Source organism: Oncorhynchus tshawytscha, unplaced genomic scaffold, assembly GCF_018296145.1.
Source record: "Oncorhynchus tshawytscha isolate Ot180627B unplaced genomic scaffold, Otsh_v2.0 Un_contig_105_pilon_pilon, whole genome shotgun sequence".
Lineage (NCBI taxonomy): Eukaryota > Metazoa > Chordata > Actinopteri > Salmoniformes > Salmonidae > Oncorhynchus > Oncorhynchus tshawytscha.
The window spans coordinates 87,501-109,552 of record NW_024609267.1 but is presented as its reverse complement, the minus strand read 5'-3'; the positions used below and the strand labels follow the sequence as shown (position 1 = coordinate 109,552).

The following is a 22,052-nucleotide window of genomic DNA, read 5'->3' as shown; positions in this document are numbered from 1 at the left end:
GGACCCTAACCCCTACACTACAGTATGGACCCTAACCCCTACACTACAGTATGGACCCTAACCCCTACACTACAGTATGGACCCTAACCCCTACACTACAGTATGGACCCTAACCCCTACACTACAGTATGGACCCTAACCCCTACACTACAGTATGGACCCTAACCCCTACACTACAGTATGGACCCTAACCCCTAACCCCCCTACACTACAGTATGGACCCTAACCCCTACACTACAGTATGGACCCTAACCCCTACACTACAGTATGGACCCTAACCCCTACACTACAGTATGGACCCTAACCCCTACACTACAGTATGGACCCTAACCCCTACACTACAGTATGGACCCTAACCCCTACACTACAGTATGGACCCTAACCCCTACACTACAGTATGGACCCTAACCCCTACACTACAGTATGGACCCTAACCCCTACACTACAGTATGGACCCCCTACACTACAGTATGGACCCTAACCCCTACACTACAGTATGGACCCTAACCCCTACACTACAGTATGGACCCTAACCCCTACACTACAGTATGGACCCTAACCCCTACACTACAGTATGGACCCTAACCCCTACACCAGTATGGACCCTAACCCCTACACTACAGTATGGACCCTAACCCCTACACTACAGTATGGACCCTAACCCCACTACACTACAGTATGGACCCTAACCCCTACACTACAGTATGGACCCTAACCCCTACACTACAGTATGGACCCTAACCCCTACACTACAGTATGGACCCTAACCCCTACACTACAGTATGGACCCTAACCCCTACACTACAGTATGGACCCTAACCCCTACACTACAGTATGGACCCTAACCCCTACACTACAGTATGGACCCTAACCCCTACACTACAGTATGGACCCTAACCCCCCTACACTACAGTATGGACCCTAACCCCTACACTACAGTATGGACCCTAACCCCTACAGTATGGACCCTAACCCCTACACTACAGTATGGACCCTAACCCCTACACTACAGTATGGACCCTAACCCCTACACTACAGTATGGACCCTAACCCCTACACTACAGTATGGACCCTAACCCCTACACTACAGTATGGACCCTAACCCCTACACTACAGTATGGACCCTAACCCCTACACTACAGTATGGACCCTAACCCCTACACTACAGTATGGACCCTAACCCCTACACTACAGTATGGACCCCCCTAACCCCCTAACCCTACCCTAACCCCTACACTACAGTATGGACCCTAACCCCTACACTACAGTATGGACCCTAACCCCTACACTACAGTGGACCCTAACCCCTGGACCCTAACCCCTACACTACAGTATGGACCCTAACCCCTACACTACAGTATGGACCCTAACCCCTACACTACAGTATGGACCCCCTAACCCCTACACTACAGTATGGACCCTAACCCCTACACTACAGTATGGACCCTAACCCCTACACTACAGTATGGACCCTAACCCCTACACTACAGTATGGACCCTAACCCCTACACTACAGTATGGACCCTAACCCCTACACTACAGTATGGACCCTAACCCCTACACTACAGTATGGACCCTAACCCCCCTACACTACAGTATGGACCCTAACCCCTACACTACAGTATGGACCCTAACCCCTACACTACAGTATGGACCCTAACCCCTACACTACAGTATGGACACTACAGTATGGACCTAACCCCTACACTACAGTATGGACCCTAACCCCTACACTACAGTATGGACCCTAACCCCTACACTACAGTATGGACCCTAACCCCTACACTACAGTATGGACCCTAACCCCTACACTACAGTATGGACCCTAACCCCTACACTACAGTATGGACCCTAACCCCTACACTACAGTATGGACCCTAACCCCTACACTACAGTGGATGGACCCTAACCCCTACACTACAGTATGGACCCTAACCCCTACACTACAGTATGGACCCTTACCCCTACACTACAGTATGGACCCTAACCCCTACACGACTTTGACAAAAGAATATATTTGTTACAAATGTCCCTGTGTTGAATCTGTAAATCCCTGTGTTGAATCTGTAAATCCCAGTGTCCCTGTGTTGAATCTGTAAATCCCAGTGTCCCTGTGTTGAATCTGTAAATCCCAGTGTCCCTGTGTTGAATCTGTAAATCCCAGTGTCCCTGTGTTGAATCTGTAAATCCCAGTGTCCCTGTGTTGAATCTGTAAATCCCAGTGTCCCTGTGTTGAATCTGTAAATCCCAGTGTCCCTGTGTTGAATCTGTGAATCCCAGTGTCCCTGTGTTGAATCTGTAAATCCCAGTGTCCCTGTGTTGAATCTGTGAATCCCAGTGTCCCTGTGTTGAATCTGTAAATCCCAGTGTCCCTGTGTTGAATCTGTAAATCCCAGTGTCCCTGTGTTGAATCTGTGAATCCCAGTGTCCCTGTGTTGAATCTGTAAATCCCAGTGTCCCTGTGTTGAACAGTAAAGACTGTTTTCTTCTGTTTCAGAGGCGCTGAAGAGAACAGACACAGAGCTACAGAAAGCAGTGAGCTACAACTTGTCCCCTACAATCACACACAGTTATACTGCTGTAGTAACCCTGTCATACTGCTGTAGTAACCCTGTCATACTGCTGTAGTAACCCTGTCATACTGCTGTAGTAACCCTGTCATACTGCTGTAGTAACCCTGTCATACTGCTGTAGTAACCCTGTTATACTGCTGTAGTAACCCTGTTATACTGCTGTAGTAACCCTGTCATACTGCTGTAGTAACCCTGTTATACTGCTGTAGTAACCCTGTCATACTGCTGTAGTAACCCTGTCATACTGCTGTAGTAACCCTGTTATACTGCTGTAGTAACCCTGTTATACTGCTGTAGTAACCCTGTTATACTGCTGTAGTAACCCTGTTATACTGCTGTAGTAACCCTGTCATACTGCTGTAGTAACCCTGTTATACTGCTGTAGTAACCCTGTTATACTGCTGTAGTAACCCTGTTATACTGCTGTAGTAACCCTGTTATACTGCTGTAGTAACCCTGTCATACTGCTGTAGTAACCCTGTTATACTGCTGTAGTAACCCTGTCATACTGCTGTAGTAACCCTGTCATACTGCTGTAGTAACCCTGTCATACTGCTGTAGTAACCCTGTCATACTGCTGTAGTAACCCTGTCATACTGCTGTAGTAACCCTGTCATACTGCTGTAGTAACCCTGTCAGTAACCCTACTGCTGTAGTAACCCTGTCATACTGCTGTAGTAACCCTGTCATACTGCTGTAGTAACCCTGTCATACTGCTGTAGTAACCCTGTCATACTGCTGTAGTAACCCTGTCATACTGCTGTAGTAACCCTGTCATACTGCTGTAGTAACCCTGTCATACTGCTGTAGTAACCCTGTCATACTGCTGTAGTAACCCTGTCATACTGCTGTAGTAACCCTGTCATACTGCTGTAGTAACCCTGTCATACTGCTGTAGTAACCCTGTCATACTGCTGTAGTAACCCTGTCATACTGCTGTAGTAACCCTGTTATACTGCTGTAGTAACCCTGTTATACTGCTGTAGTAACCCTGTTATACTGCTGTAGTAACCCTGTTATACTGCTGTAGTAACCCTGTTATACTGCAGTAGTAACCCTGTCCTCTCTCTCTCTTGTGTGTGTGTGTGTGTGTGTGTGCGTGTGCGTGTGCGTGTGTGTGTGTGTCAGTGCTTGGTGGAGGCGGTGCGTATCCTGGACGGTGTGTGTGTGGAGGATGCAGGGTGTGTGTATCGTGCGTTCCCGTGTGTTAAGTCACTGTTCGGCCGTCTGAACTCTGACCTGTCCTGCAGCAGAGTCCTCCTGCCCATCGCTCAGTTCTACCTGAACCACGGTGAGGAGGTGTGTGTGTGCACGTGTGGAGGATAGAGCTAGTGTGTACTTACTGTGTTTGTGTGTGTGTGTGTGTGTAGGGGAGACTGCAGCGGTGGACAGTGAGTGTGTGTGGAGATGTGTGTTTGGTGTTCTCCCAGCAGAGTGTTTCAACGACCCCTATCTGGCCCACGAGACGCTGTCCTTCATCAGAGCCAATCAGCTGCAGCTCCACTCCTCTGTACCACTGTACACACACTACTTCCCTAGCCTGCTCAAGGTAACACACACTACTTCCCTAGCCTGCTCAAGGTAACACACACTACTTCCCTAGCCTGCTCAAGGTAACACACACTACTTCCCTAGCCTGCTCAAGGTAACACACACTACTTCCCTAGCCTGCTCAAGGTAACACACCCTACTTCCCTAGCCTGCTCAAGGTAACACACACTACTTCCCTAGCCTGCTCAAGGTAACACACACTACTTCCCTAGCCTGCTCAAGGTAACACACACTACTTCCCTAGCCTGCTCAAGGTTACACACACTACTTCCCTAGCCTGCTCAAGGTAACACACACTACTTCCCTAGCCTGCTCAAGGTAACACACACTACTTCCCTAGCCTGCTCAAGGTAACACACACTACTTCCCTAGCCTGCTCAAGGTAACACACACACCTACTTCCCCTAGCCTGCTCAAGGTAACACACTACTTCCCCTAGCCTGCTCAAGGTAACACACTACTTCCCTAGCCTGCTCAAGGTAACACACACTACTTCCCTAGCCTGCTCAAGGTAACACACACTACTTCCCTAGCCTGCTCAAGGTTACACACACTACTTCCCTAGCCTGCTCAAGGTAACACACACTACTTCCCTAGCCTGCTCAAGGTAACACACACTACTTCCCTAGCCTGCTCAAGGTAACACACACTACTTCCCTAGCCTGCTCAAGGTAACACACACCCCATTATAACACTCTAGGCACATTATTGGCCCACCGTATTAACGTGTCTGGCTACCGGACACCTTTCAGTCTCTGATGTATAGTTTATAGTCTGGCATCTAACGCAGGGTTCTAGTCTGGTATCTGACGCAGGGTTCTAGGTTCTAGTCTGGTATCTAACGCAGGGTTCTAGTCTGGTATCTGACGCTGGGTTCTAGGTTCTAGTCTGGTATCTAACGCAGGGTTCTAGTCTGGTATCTGATGCAGGGTTCTAGGTTCTAGTCTGGTATCTGACGCCGGGTTCTAGGTTCTAGTCTGGCATCTAACGCAGGGTTCTAGTCTGGTATCTGACGCAGGGTTCTAGGTTCTAGTCTGGTATCTGACGCCGGGTTCTAGTCTGGTATCTGACACCGGGTTCTAGTTTTTAGTCTGGCATCTAACGCTGGGTTCTAGTTTCTGGTCTGGTATCTGACGCTGGGTTCTAGTCTGGTAACTGACGCAGGGTTCTAGGTTCTAGTCTGGTATCTGACGCAGGGTTCTAGGTTCTAGTCTGGTATCTGACGCTGGGTTCTAGTCTGGTATCTGACGCAGGGTTCTGGGTTCTAGTCTGGTATCTGACGCAGGGTTCTAGGTTCTAGTCTGGTATCTGACGCAGGGTTCTAGGTTCTAGTCTGGTATCTGACGCTGGGGTTCTAGCTGGGTTCTAGTCTGGTATCTGACGGGTTCTAGTCTGGGTTCTAGTCTGGTATCTGACGCCGGGTTCTAGTCTGGTATCTGACGCCGGGTTCTAGTCTGGTATCTGACGCTGGGTTCTAGTCTGGTATCTGACGCCGGGTTCTAGTCTGGTATCTGTTAGTCTGGTATCTGCGCGGGTTCTAGTCTGGTATCTGTCTGGTATCTGCGCCGGGTTCTAGTCTGGTATCTGACGCCGGGTTCTAGTCTGGTATCTGACGCCGGGTTCTAGTCTGGTATCTGACGCCGGGTTCTAGTTTCTAGTCTGGTATCTGATGCTGGGTTCTAGTTTCTAGTCTGGTATCTGACTATGTGATGTGTTGTAGTTCCTAGTGTGGGACAGTCCAGGCCTGGTATCTGACTATGTGATGTGTTGTAGTTCCTAGCGTGGGACAGTCCAGGCCAGGTATCTGACTATGTGATATGTTGTAGTTCCTAGCGTGGGACAGTCCAGGCCTGGTATCTGACTATGTGATGTGTTGTAGTTCCTAGCGTGGGACAGTCCAGGCCTGGTATCTGACTATGTGGATGTGCTGCCCTCTCTGGTCACGGCTGGGACTGCAGTTGAGCTGCTGCACTCTCTACTGGACTTGCCCTGTCTCACTGCTGCTCTCACCCTGCAGCTCAGGTACACACACACACATGTAGAGATAGAATGCTTATACAGTTGAACTCTGAAGTTTACATACACCTTAGCCAAATACATTTAAACTCTGTTTTCCACAATTCCTGACATTTAATCCTAGTAAAAAATCCCTGTTTTAGGTCAGTTAGGATCACCACTTTATTTTAAGAATGTGAAATGCCAGAATAATAGTAGAGACAATTATTTATTTCAGCTTTAATTTCTTTCATCACATTCCCAGTGGGTCAGAAGTTTGCAATCACTCAATTAGTATTTGGTAGCATTGCCTTTAAATTGTTTAACTTGGGTCAAACGTTTCAGGTAGCCTTCCACAAACGTCCCACAGTAAGTTTGGTGAATTTTGGCCCATTCCTCCTGACAGAGCTGGTGTAACTGAGTCAGGTTTGTAGGCCTCCTTGCTCGCCCACAAATCTTCTCTGGGATTGAGGTCAGGGCTTTGTGATGGCCACTCTAATACCTTGACTTTGTTGTCCTTAAGCCATTTTGCCACAACTTTGGAATATGATGATTTGCGATCAAGCTTTATCTACCTGACTGATGTCTTGAGATGTTGCTTCAATATATCCACATAATTTTCCTGCCTCATGATGCCATCTATTTTGTGAAGTGCACCAGTCCCTCCTGCAGCAAAGCATGATGCTGCCACCCCCGTGCTTCACGGTTGGGATGGTGTTCTTCGGCTTGCAAGCCTCCCCCTTTTACCTCCAAACATAACGATGGTCATTATGGCCAAACAGTTCTATTTTTGTTTTATCAGACCAGAGGACATTTCTCCAAAAAGTACGATCTTTGTCCCCATGTGCAGTGGCAAACCATAGTCTGGCTTTTATATGGCAGTTTTGTAGCAGTGGCTTCTTCCTTGCTGAGCGGCCTTTCAGGTTATGTCGATATAGGACTCGTTTTACTGTGGATATAGATACTTTTGTACACTTTTCGCACCAAAGTACATTCATAGGCTAATTGACATAATCTGAGTCAATCAGAAGCTTCTAAAACCATGTAATTCTCTGAAATTTTCCAAGCTGTTTAAAGGCACAGTCAACTTAGTGTATGTAAACTTCTGACCCACTGGAATTGTGATACAGTGAATTAATCTGTCTGTAAACAATTGTTGGAAAAATGACTTGTGTCATGTACAAAGTAGATGTCCTAACCGACATGCCAAAACTATAGTTTGAAAATCCAACCTAAGTGTATGTAAACTTCCGAGTTCAACTGTATACACAATAAATACATAGTGTATTCTACGTTGATGTGTGTAAAGTATCTCTGTAAGATGGTGTAATAACAAATCAATCAATAACATACACAATAAATACGTAGTGTATTCTACGTTGATGTGTGTAAAGTATCTCTGTAAGATGGTGTAATAACAAATCAATCAATAACATACACAATGTTCCTAGAAGCATTTCAGGGAAACATCAGAGCAGTATAGAAATGTAACATGGTGATCTGTGCGTTTCAGGTCTGCATGCTTCCCTGTGTCTGAGCCAGGGGGGCGTGGTCTGTCATCGCTGGAAGCTTTCCGAAGCCCCGCCCATAGAGGCCTCTTCCTGTTCCTGTTGAGAGGGGAGGCAGGGTCTGGTAATGTCACAAACTACTGTAATATTATAAAACCACTACTGTAATATTACTACTGTAATGCTATAATACCACTACTACTGTAATACCACTACTATAATGCCACTACTACTGTAATATCACTACTACTGTCATACCACTACTACTGTAATACTATAATACCACTACTGTAATATTATAATACCACTACTGTAATATTACTACTGTAATTATATAATACCACTACTACTGTAATACCACTACTATAATATCACTACTACTGTAATACCACTACTACTGTAATACCACTACTACTGTACAACTGTAATACCACTACTACTGTACTACTATAATTCCACTACTGTAATATTATAATACCACTACTGTAATATTACTACTGTAATGCTATAATACCACTACTACTGTAATACTAATACTACTGTAATACCACTACTGTAATATCACTACTACTGTAATACTGTAATACCACTACTACTGTAATACCACTACTACTGTAATACTACTACTACTGTAATACCACTACTATAATATTGTAATACCACTACTGTAATACTGTAATACCACTACTACTGTAATACTATACACCTACTGTAATGTTATAATACACCTACTGTAATACACCTACTGTAATGCTATAATACACCTACTGTAATACAGTAATACACCTACTGCAATTCTATAATACACCTACTGTAATACACCTACTGTAATGTTATAATACACCTACTGTAATACACCTACTGTAATGCCACTACTGTAATACTATAATACCACTACTGTAATGCCACTACTGTAATACTATAATACCACTACTGTAATGCCACTACTGTAATACACCTACTGTAATACAATAATACCACTATTGTAATACTATAATACCACTACTGTAATGCCACTACTGTAATACCACTACTCTAATACTGTAATGCCACTACTGTAATACCACTACTGTAATACACCTACTGTAATACAATAATACCACTATTGTAATACTATAATACCACTACTGTAATGCCACTACTGTAATACCATAATACCACTACTGTAATACCACTACTGTAATACACCTACTGTAATACAATAATACCACTATTGTAATACTATAATGCCACTACTGTAATACCACTACTCTAATACTGTAATGCCACTACTGTAATACCACTACTGTAATGCCACTACTGTAATGCCACTACTTTAATAACACTACTGTAATGCCACTACTGTAATACCACTACTCTAATACTGTAATGCCACTACTGTAATGCCACTACTGTAATGCCACTACTTTAATAACACTACTGTAATGCCACTACTGTAATACCACTACTCTAATACTGTAATGCCACTACTGTAATGCCACTACTGTAATGCCACTACTGTAATGCCACTACTTTAATAACACTACTGTAATGCCACTACTCTAATACTGTAATGCCACTACTGTAATGCCACTACTGTAATGCCACTACTGTAATGCCACTACTGTAATGCCACTACTGTAATGCCACTACTGTAATGCCACTACTGTAATGCCACTACTGTAATGCCACTACTGTAATGCCACTACTGTAATTCCACTACTGTAATACTACTGTAATAACACTACTGTAATAACACTACTGTAATAACACTACTGTAATAACACTACTGTAATAACACTACTGTAATAACACTACTGTAATAACACTACTGTAATAACACTACTGTAATGCCAATACTGTAATAACACTACTGTAATGCCAATACTGTAATGCCACTACTGTAATATAACTGTATTTCTCCCCAGGTGATACCATGGACAGACTGAGTGTGCTCCATGACCTGCTGATGGAGGCAGCTGATTGGTCCAGAGTCATCCAATCAGCTCAAAGTGTTCCAGTTCTGCTGCACATCTACTTCAACACAGTTACCACGGTAACACACACACACACACACACACAGGCTACAACCAGAATAAGTCAGAGATAAAACATGTATTTTGTGTATATAAGTACAGCTTAGATGTGTGTGTGTGTGTGTGTGTGTGTGTGTGTGTGGTATCAGATGAGAGGTTGCTGGCCCAGCTGGTGTTGGTGCTGTTGGAGAGAAGCAGTCTGTTGCTCAACATCCCCAAATACACTGCAGAGATACACCGGTCAGTACACACACCGTATCACACATACACCGGTCAGTACACACACCGTATCACACATACACCGGTCAGTACACACACCGTATCACACATACACCGGTCAGTACACACACCGCATCACACATACACCGGTCAGTACACACACCGCATGACACATACAGGTTAGTTGAGATAATGTGTACATACTATAATACCACTACTATAATGTGTACATGTAGGTAGGGGTGAAGGGTTCAGGTTAGTTGAGGTAATGTGTACATGTAGGTAGGGGTGAAGGGTTCAGGTTAGTTGAGGTAATGTGTACATGTAGGTAGGGGTGAAGGGTTGAGGTTAGTTGACATGTAGGTAGTAATGTGTACATGTAGGTAGGGGTGAAGGGTACAGGTTAGTTGAGGTAATGTGTACATGTAGGTAGGGTGAAGGGTACAGGTTAGTTGAGGTAATGTGTACATGTAGGTAGGGGTGAAGGGTTCAGGTTAGTTGAGGTAATGTGTACATGTAGGTAGGGGTGAAGGGTACATTAGTTGAGGTAATGGGCATGAAGGGTGAAGGGTCAGGTTAGTTGAGGTAATGTGTACATGTAGGTAGGGGTGAAGGGTTGGTTAGTTGAGGTAATGTGTACATGTAGGTAGGGGTGAAGGGTACAGGTTAGTTGAGGTAATGTGTACATGTAGGTAGGGGAAGGGTGAAGGGTGTACAGGTTAGTTGGTTAGTTGAGGTAATGTGTACATGTAGGTAGGGGTGAAGGGTTCAGGTTAGTTGAGGTAATGTGTACATGTAGGTAGGGGTGAAGGGTTCAGGTTAGTTGAGGTAATGTACATGTAGGTAGGGGTGAAGGGTGGTTAGTTGAGGTAATGTGTACATGTAGGTAGGGGTGAAGGGTACAGGTTAGTTGAGGTGTACATGTAGGTAGGGTGAAGGGTTCAGGTTAGTTGAGGTAATGTGTACATGTAGGTAGGGGTGAAGGGTTCAGGTTAGTTGAGGTAATGTGTACATGTAGGTAGGGGTGAAGGGTTCAGGTTAGTTGAGGTAATGTGTACATGTAGGTAGGGGTGAAGGGTACAGGTTAGTTGAGGTAATGTGTACATGTAGGTAGGGGTGAAGGGTACAGGTTAGTTGAGGTAATGTGTACATGTAGGTAGGGGTGAAGGGTACAGGTTAGTTGAGGTAATGTGTACATGTAGGTAGGGGTGAAGGGTTCAGGTTAGTTGAGGTAATGTGTACATGTAGGTAGGGGTGAAGGGTTCAGGTTAGTTGAGGTAATGTGTACATGTAGGTAGGGGAAAGGGTACAGGTTAGTTGAGAGTAATGTGTACATGTAGGTAGGGGTGAAGGTAGGGGTGAAGGTACATGTTAGTTGAGGTAATGTGTACATGTAGGTAGGGGTGAAGGGTACAGGTAGTTGAGGTAATGTGTACATGTAGGTAGGGGTGAAGGGTACATGTAGGTAGGGGTGAAGGGTTCAGGTTAGTTGAGGTAATGTGTACATGTAGGTAGGGGTGAAGGGTACAGGTTAGTTGAGGTAATGTGTACATGTAGGTAGGGGTGAAGGGTTCAGGTTAGTTGAGGTAATGTGTACATGTAGGTAGGGGTGAAGGGTACAGGTTAGTTGAGGTAATGTGTACATGTAGGTAGGGGTGAAGGGTACATGTAGGTAGGGGTGAAGGGTAGGCTTAGTTGAGGTAATGTGTACATGTAGGTAGGGATGTACATGTAGGTAGGGGTGGGGTGAAGGGTTCAGGTTATTGAGGTAATGTGTACATGTAGGTAGGGGTGAAGGGTTGTGTACATGTAGGTAGGGGTAGTTGGTTAGTTGAGTAATGTGTACATGTAGGTAGGGGTGGAGGGTACAGGTTAGTTGAGGTAATGTGTACATGTAGGTAGGGGTGAAGGGTACATGTTCAGGTAGTTGAGGTGTAATGGTAGTACATGTAGGTAGGGGTGAAGGGTTCAGGTTAGTTGAGGTAATGTGTACATGTAGGTAGGGGTGAAGGGTTCAGGTTAGTTGAGGTAATGTGTACATGTAGGTAGGGGTGAAGGGTTCAAGTAGGTAGGGGTGAAGGGTTCAGGTTAGTTGAGGTAATGTGTACATGTAGGTAGGGGTGAAGGGTTCAGGTTAGTTGAGGTAATGTGTACATGTAGGTAGGGGTGAAGGGTACAGGTTAGTTGAGGTGTACATGTAGGTAGGGGTGAAGGGTACATGTAGGTAGGGGTGAAGGGTACATGTAGGTAGGGGTGAAGGGTTCAGGTTAGTTGAGGTAATGTGTACATGTAGGTAGGGGTGAAGGGTTCAGGTTAGTTGAGGTAATGTTACATGTAGGTAGGGGTGAAGGGTTCAGGTTAGTTGAGGTAATGTGTACATGTAGGTAGGGGTGAATGGGTAGGGGTGAAGGTACAGGTTAGTTGAGGTAATGTGTACATGTAGGTAGGGGTGAAGGGTACAGGTTAGTTGAGGTAATGTGTACATGTAGGTAGGGGTGAAGGGTACAGGTTAGTTGAGGTAATGTGTACATGTAGGTAGGGGTGAAGGGTACAGGTTAGTTGAGGTAATGTGTACATGTAGGTAGGGGTGAAGGGTACAGGTTAGTTGAGGTAATGTGTACATGTAGGTAGGGGTGAAGGGTACAGGTTAGTTGAGGTAATGTGTACATGTAGGTAGGGGTGAAGGGTACAGGTTAGTTGAGGTAATGTGTACATGTAGGTAGGGGTGAAGGGTTCAGGTGTTGAGGTAATGTAAGGGGTGAAGGGTACATGTAGGTAGGGGTGAAGGGTTCAGGTTAGAGGTAATGGGGTAGGGGTGAAGGGTACAGGTTAGTTGAGGTAATGTGTACATGTAGGTAGGGGTGAAGGGTTCAGGTTAGTTGAGGTAATGTGTACATGTAGGTAGGGGTGAAGGGTACAGGTTAGTTGAGGTAATGTGTACATGTAGGTAGGGGTGAAGGGTTCAGGTTAGTTGAGGTAATGTGTACATGTAGGTAGGGGTGAAGGGTACAGGTTAGTTGAGGTGTGTACATGTAGGTAGGGTGAAGGGTTCAGGTTAGTTGAGGTACATGTTAGTACATGTAGGTAGGGGTGAAGGGTTCAGGTTAGTTGAGGTAATGTGTACATGTAGGTAGGGGTGAAGGGTACATTAGTTGAGGTAGGGTGTACATGTAGGTAGGGTGAAGGGTCAGGTTAGTTGAGGTAATGTGTACATGTAGGTAGGGGTGAAGGGTTCAGGGCTAGTCGAGGTAATGTGTACATGTAGGTAGGGGTGAAGGGTACATGTAGGTAGGGCTGAAGGGTTCAGGCTAGTTGAGGTAATGTGTACATGTAGGTAGGGGTGAAGGGTTCAGGCTAGTTGAGGTAATGTGTACATGTAGGTGAGGGTACATGTTAAGGGCTGAAGGGTACAGGCTAGTAGGTACATGTAGGTAGGGGTGAAGGTACATGTAGGTAGGGGTGAAGAGTTCAGGTTAGTTGAACTAATGTGTACATGTAGGTAGGGGTGAAGGGTTCAGGTTAGTTGAGGTAATGTGTACATGTAGGTAGGGGTGAAGGGTTCAGGTTAGTTGAGGTAATGTGTACATGTAGGTAGGGGTGAAGGGTACAGGCTAGTTGAGGTAATGTGTACATGTAGGTAGGGTGAAGGGTACATGTAGGTAGGGGTGAAGGGTACAGGCTAGTTGAAGGGTAAGGCTAGTGTACATGTAGGTAGGGATGAAGGGTACATGTAGGTAGGGGTGAAGGGTTCAGGTTAGTTGAGGTAATGTGTACATGTAGGTAGGGGTGAAATGTGTACATGTACATGTAGGTAGGGTGAATGTGTACATGTAGGTAAAGGGTACATGTAGGTAGGGGTGGAGGGTTCAGGTTAGTTGAGGTAATGTGTACATGTAGGTAGGGGTGAAGGGTTCAGGCTAGTTGAGGTAATGTGTACATGTAGGTAGGGGTGAAGGGTACAGGTTAGTTGAGGTAATGTGTACATGTAGGTAGGGGTGAAGGGTACATGTAGGTAGGGGTGAAGGGTACATGTAGGTAGGGGTGGAGGGTTCAGGTTAGTTGAGGTAATGTGTACATGTAGGTAGGGGTGAAGGGTTCAGGCTAGTTGAGGTAATGTGTACATGTAGGTAGGGGTGAAGGGTTCAGGCTAGTTGAGGTAATGTGTACATGTAGGTAGGGGTTAGTTGAGGTAATGTGTGAAGGGTTCAGGTTAGTTGAGGTAATGTGTACATGTAGGTAGGGTGAAGGGTCAGGTTAAGGTACATGTAGGTAGGGGGGTTCAGGCTGTTGAAGGGTACATGGGTAGGGGTGAAGGGTTCAGGCTAGTTGAGGTAATGTGTACATGTAGGTAGGGGTGAAGGGTTCAGGCTAGTTGAGGTAATGTGTACATGTAGGTAGGGGTGAAGGGTTCAGGCTAGTTGAGGTAATGTGTACATGTAGGTAGGGGTGAAGGGTTCAGGCTAGTTGAGGTAATGTGTACATGTAGGTAGGGGTGAAGGGTTCAGGCTAGTTGAGGTAATGTGTACATGTAGGTAGGGGTGAAGGGTTCAGGCTAGTTGAGGTAATGTGTACATGTAGGTAGGGGTGAAGGGTACATGTAGGTAGGGGTGAAGGGTACAGGCTAGTTGAGGTAATGTGTACATGTAGGTAGGGGTGAAGGGTTCAGGCTAGTTGAGGTAATGTGTACATGTAGGTAGGGGTGAAGGGTTCAGGCTAGTTGAGGTAATGTGTACATGTAGGTAGGGGTGAAGGGTACATGTAGGTAGGGGTGAAGGGTACAGGTTAGTTGAGGTAATGTGTACATGTAGGTAGGGGTGAAGGGTACATGTAGGTAGGGGTGAAGGGTACATGTAGGTAGGGGTGGAGGGTTCAGGTTAGTTGAGGTAATGTGTACATGTAGGTAGGGGTGAAGGGTTCAGGCTAGTTGAGGTAATGTGTACATGTAGGTAGGGGTGAAGTGACTATGCATAGATCATAAACAGTGAGTATTTATTTATTTTATTTATCCTTTATTTAACTAGTCAAGTCAGTTACGAACAAATAATTATTTACAATGACTGCCTACCAAAAGTCCTCCTGCGGAGACGGGGGCCTGGGATTAAAAAACTAAAATAAATAAACGTAGCAGCAGTTTCCAAAACAAATGGAGGTCAAACATTTGACTGGTATTGTATATAAATATGCTATTTACATTTTACAGTTTTATAAATTTGAAAAGAAATCTAAAATCTTTTTTTGCGCTTCGTCATTAGGGGGTATTGTGATGTCATTATGGGGTATTGTGATTTCATTAGGGGGTATTGTGATGTCATTATGGGGTATTGTGATGTCATGTTTTTGGTTGGACAATTTTCTCAATTTCTTTCTTAGGTTTTTGCATTCTTCATCAAACCATTTGTCATTGTTTTTCATTTTCTAAGGTAGTCTGCTTGAAAACGTTAGATTTGATAGGGAAGCTGAAAGGTCAAATATACTGTTTAGGTTTACTACTGCCAAGTTTACACCTTCACTATTACAGTGAAATGTTTTGTCCAGGGAGTTGTCTAGAAGGGATTGAATTTGTTGTTGCCTAATCGTTTTTTGGTAGGTTTCTACACTACTTTCCTTCCATCTATAGCATTTCTTAATATTATTCAGTTCATTTGGCTTTGATGCCTCATGATTGAGTATTGCTCTGTTCAAGTAGATGGTGATTCAGCAGTGATCTGAGAGAGGTGTCAGTGGGCTGACTGAACGCTCTGAGGGACTCTGGGTTGAGGTCAGTGATAAAGTAGTCTACAGTACTACTGCCAAGGGATGAGGTCAGGTAATTGTGTACCTACCGTAAGAGTCCCCTTGAAGCCTATAGTACCATTGACTATGTACAGACCCAGCGTGCGACAAAGCTGCAGGAGTTGTGACCCGTTTTTGTTGGTTATGTTGTCGTAGTTGTGCCTAGGGGGGCATATGGTGGAGGGAATGCTGTCACCTCCAGGCAGGTGTTTGTCTCCCTGGGTGCTGAGGGTGTCAGATTCTTGTCCCGTTCTGGCATTTAGGTCTCCACAGTCCCTGGGCCTGGAAATGGTTTATCTCCCCTTGTAGGATGACAATGTCTGTATTTCACATTTCTTTGATGAAGTCTGGGTTCCTGTTCAGACCTTGTATATTCCAGGATGAGATAGTAAAAGCTTTGTGTTCCATAGTGTCTTCCATAGTGTCTAGTGTCATAGTGTCTACCAATCTGCCACTTATGGTTTTCATATGTACATTTTTGTGAGTTTATTTTAATTGATAATAATGTCTTCATATCTCAATGATCTACTGCTTGAGCTCCTCTTCCTCTTATAGAATATTATCTCAAAAGTATTATGGAGCTCTTTGAAAAGAAATCTAAAATCTTTTTTTGCACTTCGTCATTAGGGGGTATTGTGGGGATTTTAACAAGGCTAATCTGAAAACAAGACTCCCTAAATTTTATCAGCATATCGATTGCACAACCAGGGGTGGAAAGACCCTGGATCATTGTTACTCTAACTTCCGCGACGCATATAAGGCCCTGCCCCGCCCCCCTTTCGGAAAAGCTGACCACGACTCCATTTTGTTGATCCCTGCCTACAGACAGAAACTAAAACAAGAAGCTCCCACGCTGAGGTCTGTCCAACGCTGGTCCGACCAAGCTGACTCCACACTCAAAGACTGCTTCCATCACGTGGACTGGGAGATGTTTCGTATTGCGTCAGACAACAACATTGACGAATACGCTGATACGGTGTGCGAGTTCATTAGAACGTGCGTTGAAGATGTCGTTCCCATAGCAACGATTAAAACATTCCCTAACCAGAAACCGTGGATTGATGGCAGCATTCGTGTGAAACTGAAGGCACGAACCACTGCTTTTAATCAGGGCAAGGTGTCTGGTAACATGACTGAATACAAACAGTGCAGCTATTCCCTCCGCAAGGCTATCAAACAAGCTAAGCGCCAGTACAGAGACAAAGTAGAATCTCAATTCAACGGCTCAGACACAAGAGGTATGTGGCAGGGTCTACAGTCAATCACGGACTACAGGAAGAAACCCAGCCCAGTCACAGACCAGGATGTCTTGCTCCCAGGCAGACTAAATAACTTTTTTGCCCGCTTTGAGGACAATACAGTGCCACTGACACGGCCTGCAACGGAAACATGCGGTCTCTCCTTCACTGCAGCCGAAGTGAGTAAGACATTTAAACGTGTTAACCCTCGCAAGGCTGCAGGCCCAGACGGCATCCCCAGCCGCGCCCTCAGAGCATGCGCAGACCAGCTGGCCGGTGTGTTTACGGACATATTCAATCAATCCCTATACCAGTCTGCTGTTCCCACATGCTTCAAGAGGGCCACCATTGTTCCTGTTCCCAAGAAAGCTAAGGTAACTGAGCTAAACGACTACTGCCCCGTAGCACTCACATCCGTCATCATGAAGTGCTTTGAGAGACTAGTCAAGGACCATATCACCTCCACCCTACCTGACACCCTTGACCCACTCCAATTTGCTTACCGCCCAAATAGGTCCACAGACGATGCAATCTCAACCACACTGCACACTGCCCTAACCCATCTGGACAAGAGGAATACCTATGTGAGAATGCTGTTCATCGACTACAGCTCGGCATTCAACACCATAGTACCCTCCAAGCTCGTCATCAAGCTCGAGACCCTGGGTCTCGACCCGCCCCTGTGCAACTGGGTACTGGACTTCCTGACGGGCCATCCCCAGGTGGTGAGGGTAGGCAACAACATCTCCTCCCCGCTGATCCTCAACACTGGGGCCCCACAAGGGTGCGTTCTGAGCCCTCTCCTGTACTCCCTGTTCACCCACGACTGCGTGGCCATGCACGCCTCCAACTCAATCATCAAGTTTGCGGACGACACAACAGTGGTAGGCTTGATTACCAACAACGACCTGGGAGGAGGTGAGGGCCCTCGGAGTGTGGTGTCAGGAAAATAACCTCACACTCAACGTCAACAAAACTAAGGAGATGATTGTGGACTTCAGGAAACAGCAGAGGGAACACCCCCTATCCACATCGATGGAACAGTAGTGGAGAGGGTAGCAAGTTTTAAGTTCCTCGGCATACACATCACAGACAAACTGAATTGGTCCACTCACACAGACAGCATCGTGAGGAAGGCGCAGCAGCGCCTCTTCAACCTCAGGAGGCTGAAGAAATTCGGCTTGTCACCAAAAGCACTCACAAACTTCTAAAGATGCACAATCGAGAGCATCCTGGCGGGCTGTATCACCGCCTGGTATGGCAACTGCACCGCCCTCAACCGTAAGGCTCTCCAGAGGGTAGTGAGGTCTGCACAACGCATCACCGGGGGCAAACTACCTGCCCTCCAGGACACCTACACCACCCGATGCTACAGGAAGGCCATAAAGATCATCAAGGACATCAACCACCCGAGCCACTGCCTGTTCACCCCGCTGCCATCCAGAAGGCGAGGTCAGTACAGGTGCATCAAAGCTGGGACCGAGAGACTGAAAAACAGCTTCTATCTCAAGGCCATCAGACTGTTAAACAGCCACCACTAACATTGAGTGGCTACTGCCAACACACTGTCAATGACACTGACTCTACTCCAGCCACTTTAATCATGGGAATTGATGGGAAATGATGTAAATGTATCGCTAGCCACTTTAAACAATGCTACCTTATATAATGTTACTTACCCTACATTGTTCATCTCATATGCATACGTTGATACTGTACTCTATATCATCGACTGCATCCTTATGTAATACATGTATCACTAGCCACTTTAACTATGCCACTTGGTTTACATACTTATCTCATATGTATATACTGTACTCGATATCATCTACTGTATCTTGCCTATGCTGCTCTGTACCATCACTCATTCATATATCCTTATGTACATATTCTTTATCCCCTTACACTGTGTATGACAGTAGTTTTTTTGGGAATTGTTAGTTAGATTACTTGCTCGTTATTACTGCATTGTCGGAACTAGAAGCACAAGCATTTCGCTACACTCGCATTAACATCTGCTAACCATGTGTATGTGACAAATAAAATTTGATTTGATTTGATACATGTATTACATCATTGTTGGTAATCAAGCCTACCACTGTTGTGTCGTCCGCAAACTTGATGATTGAGTTGGAGGCGTGCATGGCCACGCAGTCGTGGGTGAACAGGGAGTACAGGAGAGGGCTCAGAACGCACCCTTGTGGGGCCCCAGTGTTGAGGATCAGCGAGGAGGAGATGTTGTTGCCTACCCTCACCACCTGGGGGCGGCCCGTCAGGAAGTCCAGTACCCAGTTGCACAGGGCGGGGTCGAGACCCAGGGTCTCGAGCTTGATGACGAGCTTGGAGGGTACTATGGTGTTGAATGCCGAGCTGTAGTCGATGAACAGCATTCTCACATAGGTATTCCTCTTGTCCAGATGGGTTAGGGCAGTGTGCAGTGTGGTTGAGATTGCATCGTCTGTGGACCTATTTGGGCGGTAAGCAAATTGGAGTGGGTCAAGGGTGTCAGGTAGGGTGGAGGTGATATGGTCCTTGACTAGTCTCTCAAAGCACTTCATGATGACGGATGTGAGTGCTACGGGGCGGTAGTCGTTTAGCTCAGTTACCTTAGCTTTCTTGGGAACAGGAACAATGGTGGCCCTCTTGAAGCATGTGGGAACAGCAGACTGGTATAGGGATTGATTGAATATGTCCGTAAACACACCGGCCAGCTGGTCTGCGCATGCTCTGAGGGCGCGGCTGGGGATGCCGTCTGGGCCTGCAGCCTTGCGAGGATTAACACGTTTAAATGTCTTACTCACTTCGGCTGCAGTGAAGGAGAGACCGCATGTTTCCGTTGCAGGCCGTGTCAGTGGCACTGTATTGTCCTCAAAGCGGGCAAAAAGTTATTTAGTCTGCCTGGGAGCAAGACATCCTGGTCTGTGACTGGGCTGGGTTTCTTCCTGTAGTCCGTGATTGACTGTAGACCCTGCCACATACCTCTTGTGTCTGAGCCGTTGAATTGAGATTCTACTTTGTCTCTGTACTGGCGCTTAGCTTGTTTGATAGCCTTGCGGAGGGAATAGCTGCACTGTTTGTATTCAGTCATGTTACCAGACACCTTGCCCTGATTAAAAGCAGTGGTTCGTGCCTTCAGTTTCACACGAATGCTGCCATCAATCCACGGTTTCTGGTTAGGGAATGTTTTAATCGTTGCTATGGGAACGACATCTTCAACGCACGTTCTAATGAACTCGCACACCGTATCAGCGTATTCGTCAATGTTGTTGTCTGACGCAATACGAAACATCTCCCAGTCCACGTGATGGAAGCAGTCTTGGAGTGTGGAGTCAGCTTGGTCGGACCAGCGTTGGACAGACCTCAGCGTGGGAGCTTCTTGTTTTAGTTTCTGTCTGTAGGCAGGGATCAACAAAATGGAGTCGTGGTCAGCTTTTCCGAAAGGGGGCGGGGCAGGGCCTTATATGCGTCGCGGAAGTTAGAGTAACAATGATCCAGGGTCTTTCCACCCCTGGTTGCGCAATCGATATGCTGATAAAATTTAGGGAGTCTTGTTTTCAGATTAGCCTTGTTAAAATCCCCAGCTACAATGAATGCAGCCTCCGGATAAATCGTTTCCAGTTTGCAGAGAGTTAAATAAAGTTCGTTCAGAGCCATCGATGTGTCTGCTTGGGGGGGATATATACGGCTGTGATTATAATCGAAGAGAATTCTCTTGGTAGATAATGCGGTCTACATTTGATTGTGAGGAATTCTAAATCAGGTGAACAGAAGGATTTGAGTTCCTGTATGTTTCTTTCATCACACCATGTCACGTTGGCCATAAGACATACGCCCCCGCCCCTCTTCTTACCAGAAAGATGTTTGTTTCTGTCGGCGCGATGCGTGGAGAAACCCGCTGGCTGCACCGCTTCGGATTGCGTCTCTCCAGTTAGCCATGTCACTAGCCACTTTAACTATGCCACTTGGTTTACATACTTATCTCATATGTATATACTGTACTCGATATCATCTACTGTATCTTGCCTATGCTGCTCTGTACCATCACTCATTCATATATCCTTATGTACATATTCTTTATCCCCTTACACTGTGTATGACAGTAGTTTTTTTTTGGAATTGTTAGTTAGATTACTTGCTCGTTATTACTGCATTGTCGGAACTAGAAGCACAAGCATTTCGCTACACTCGCATTAACATCTGCTAACCATGTGTATGTGACAAATAAAATTTGATTTGATTTGATTTGAGCTCCTACACCTGAATATAAAACAGTTCCGGAACCCAAAATGAGTTCCGGAACCTATTCCAGTCCAAGTCAACCACTGATAAGAGGTAATCAGGTAGGGCTATTTTATGATGTTTCCACTGGATCAGAGCATGAAATGTTTCTCTTTCATTCTGAGTAGTTATTGTTGGATAATAAGAACCTAACATCAAAAAAGGAGAGAGGACCTCTGGCAGTCTCTATGGGAGTACCACAGGGTTCAATTCTCGGGCTGACTCTTTTCTCTGTATATATCAACGATGTCGTTCTTGCAGCGGGTGATTCCCTGATCCACCTCTACACAGACGACACCATTCTGTATACATCTGGCCCTTCTTTGGACACTGTGTTAGCAAACCTCCAAACGAGCTTCAATGCCATACAACACTCCTTCCGTGGCCTCCAACTGCTCTTAAACGCTAGTAAAACTAAATGCATGCTCTTCAACCGATCACTACCCGCCCGCCCGACTAGCATCACTACTGAATAATTTTGCACACCCAATTTTTCAGTTTTTGATTTATTAAAAAAGTTTGAAATATCCAATAAATGTCGTTCCACTTCATGATTGTGTCCCACTTGTTGTTGATTCTTCACAAAAAAATACAGTTTTATATCTTTATGTTTGAAGCCTGAACTGTGGCAAAAGGTCGCAAAGTTCAAGGGGGCCGAATACTTTCGCAAGGCACTGTATATCACACTGGTCACCATAACACCCACCTGTAGCACGCGCTCCAGCAGGTATATCACACTGGTCACCATAACACCCACCTGTAGCACGCGCTCCAGCAGGTATAACCATAACACCCACATGTAGCACGCGCTCCAGCAGGTATATCACACTGGTCACCATAGCACCCACCTATAGCACGCGCTCCAGCAGGTATATCACACTGGTCACCATAACACCCACCTGT

General features: G+C 45.6%; 1 protein-coding gene and 1 long non-coding RNA gene across 3 annotated transcripts in view; both read left to right on the top strand.

The window, feature by feature from the left end:
- Positions 1-2,497: 2,497 nt before the first annotated feature.
- ap5z1 (adaptor related protein complex 5 subunit zeta 1) overlaps positions 2,498-22,052 on the top strand; it is a gene marked incomplete at its 5' end in the record, with an annotated part of 24,762 nt that continues 5,207 nt past the window's right edge. Inside the window, 7 exons of the mRNA XM_042314714.1 lie at positions 2,498-2,535; positions 3,702-3,864; positions 3,944-4,122; positions 6,004-6,146; positions 7,633-7,751; positions 9,535-9,662; positions 9,785-9,882. Of these exons, the coding sequence (XP_042170648.1) occupies positions 2,498-2,535; positions 3,702-3,864; positions 3,944-4,122; positions 6,004-6,146; positions 7,633-7,751; positions 9,535-9,662; positions 9,785-9,882 (868 nt within the window). The remainder of the gene's footprint in view (positions 2,536-3,701; positions 3,865-3,943; positions 4,123-6,003; positions 6,147-7,632; positions 7,752-9,534; positions 9,663-9,784; positions 9,883-22,052) is intronic.
- On the top strand, positions 4,527-5,475 carry LOC121844518. 2 transcript variants are annotated; one of them, XR_006082023.1, is made up of 3 exons: positions 4,527-4,731; positions 4,796-5,264; positions 5,297-5,475. It is a non-coding gene; the product is annotated as an uncharacterized LOC121844518 (long non-coding RNA). The 2 variants fall into 2 exon arrangements; XR_006082022.1 differs by having other exon boundaries at positions 4,796-5,328; positions 5,418-5,462.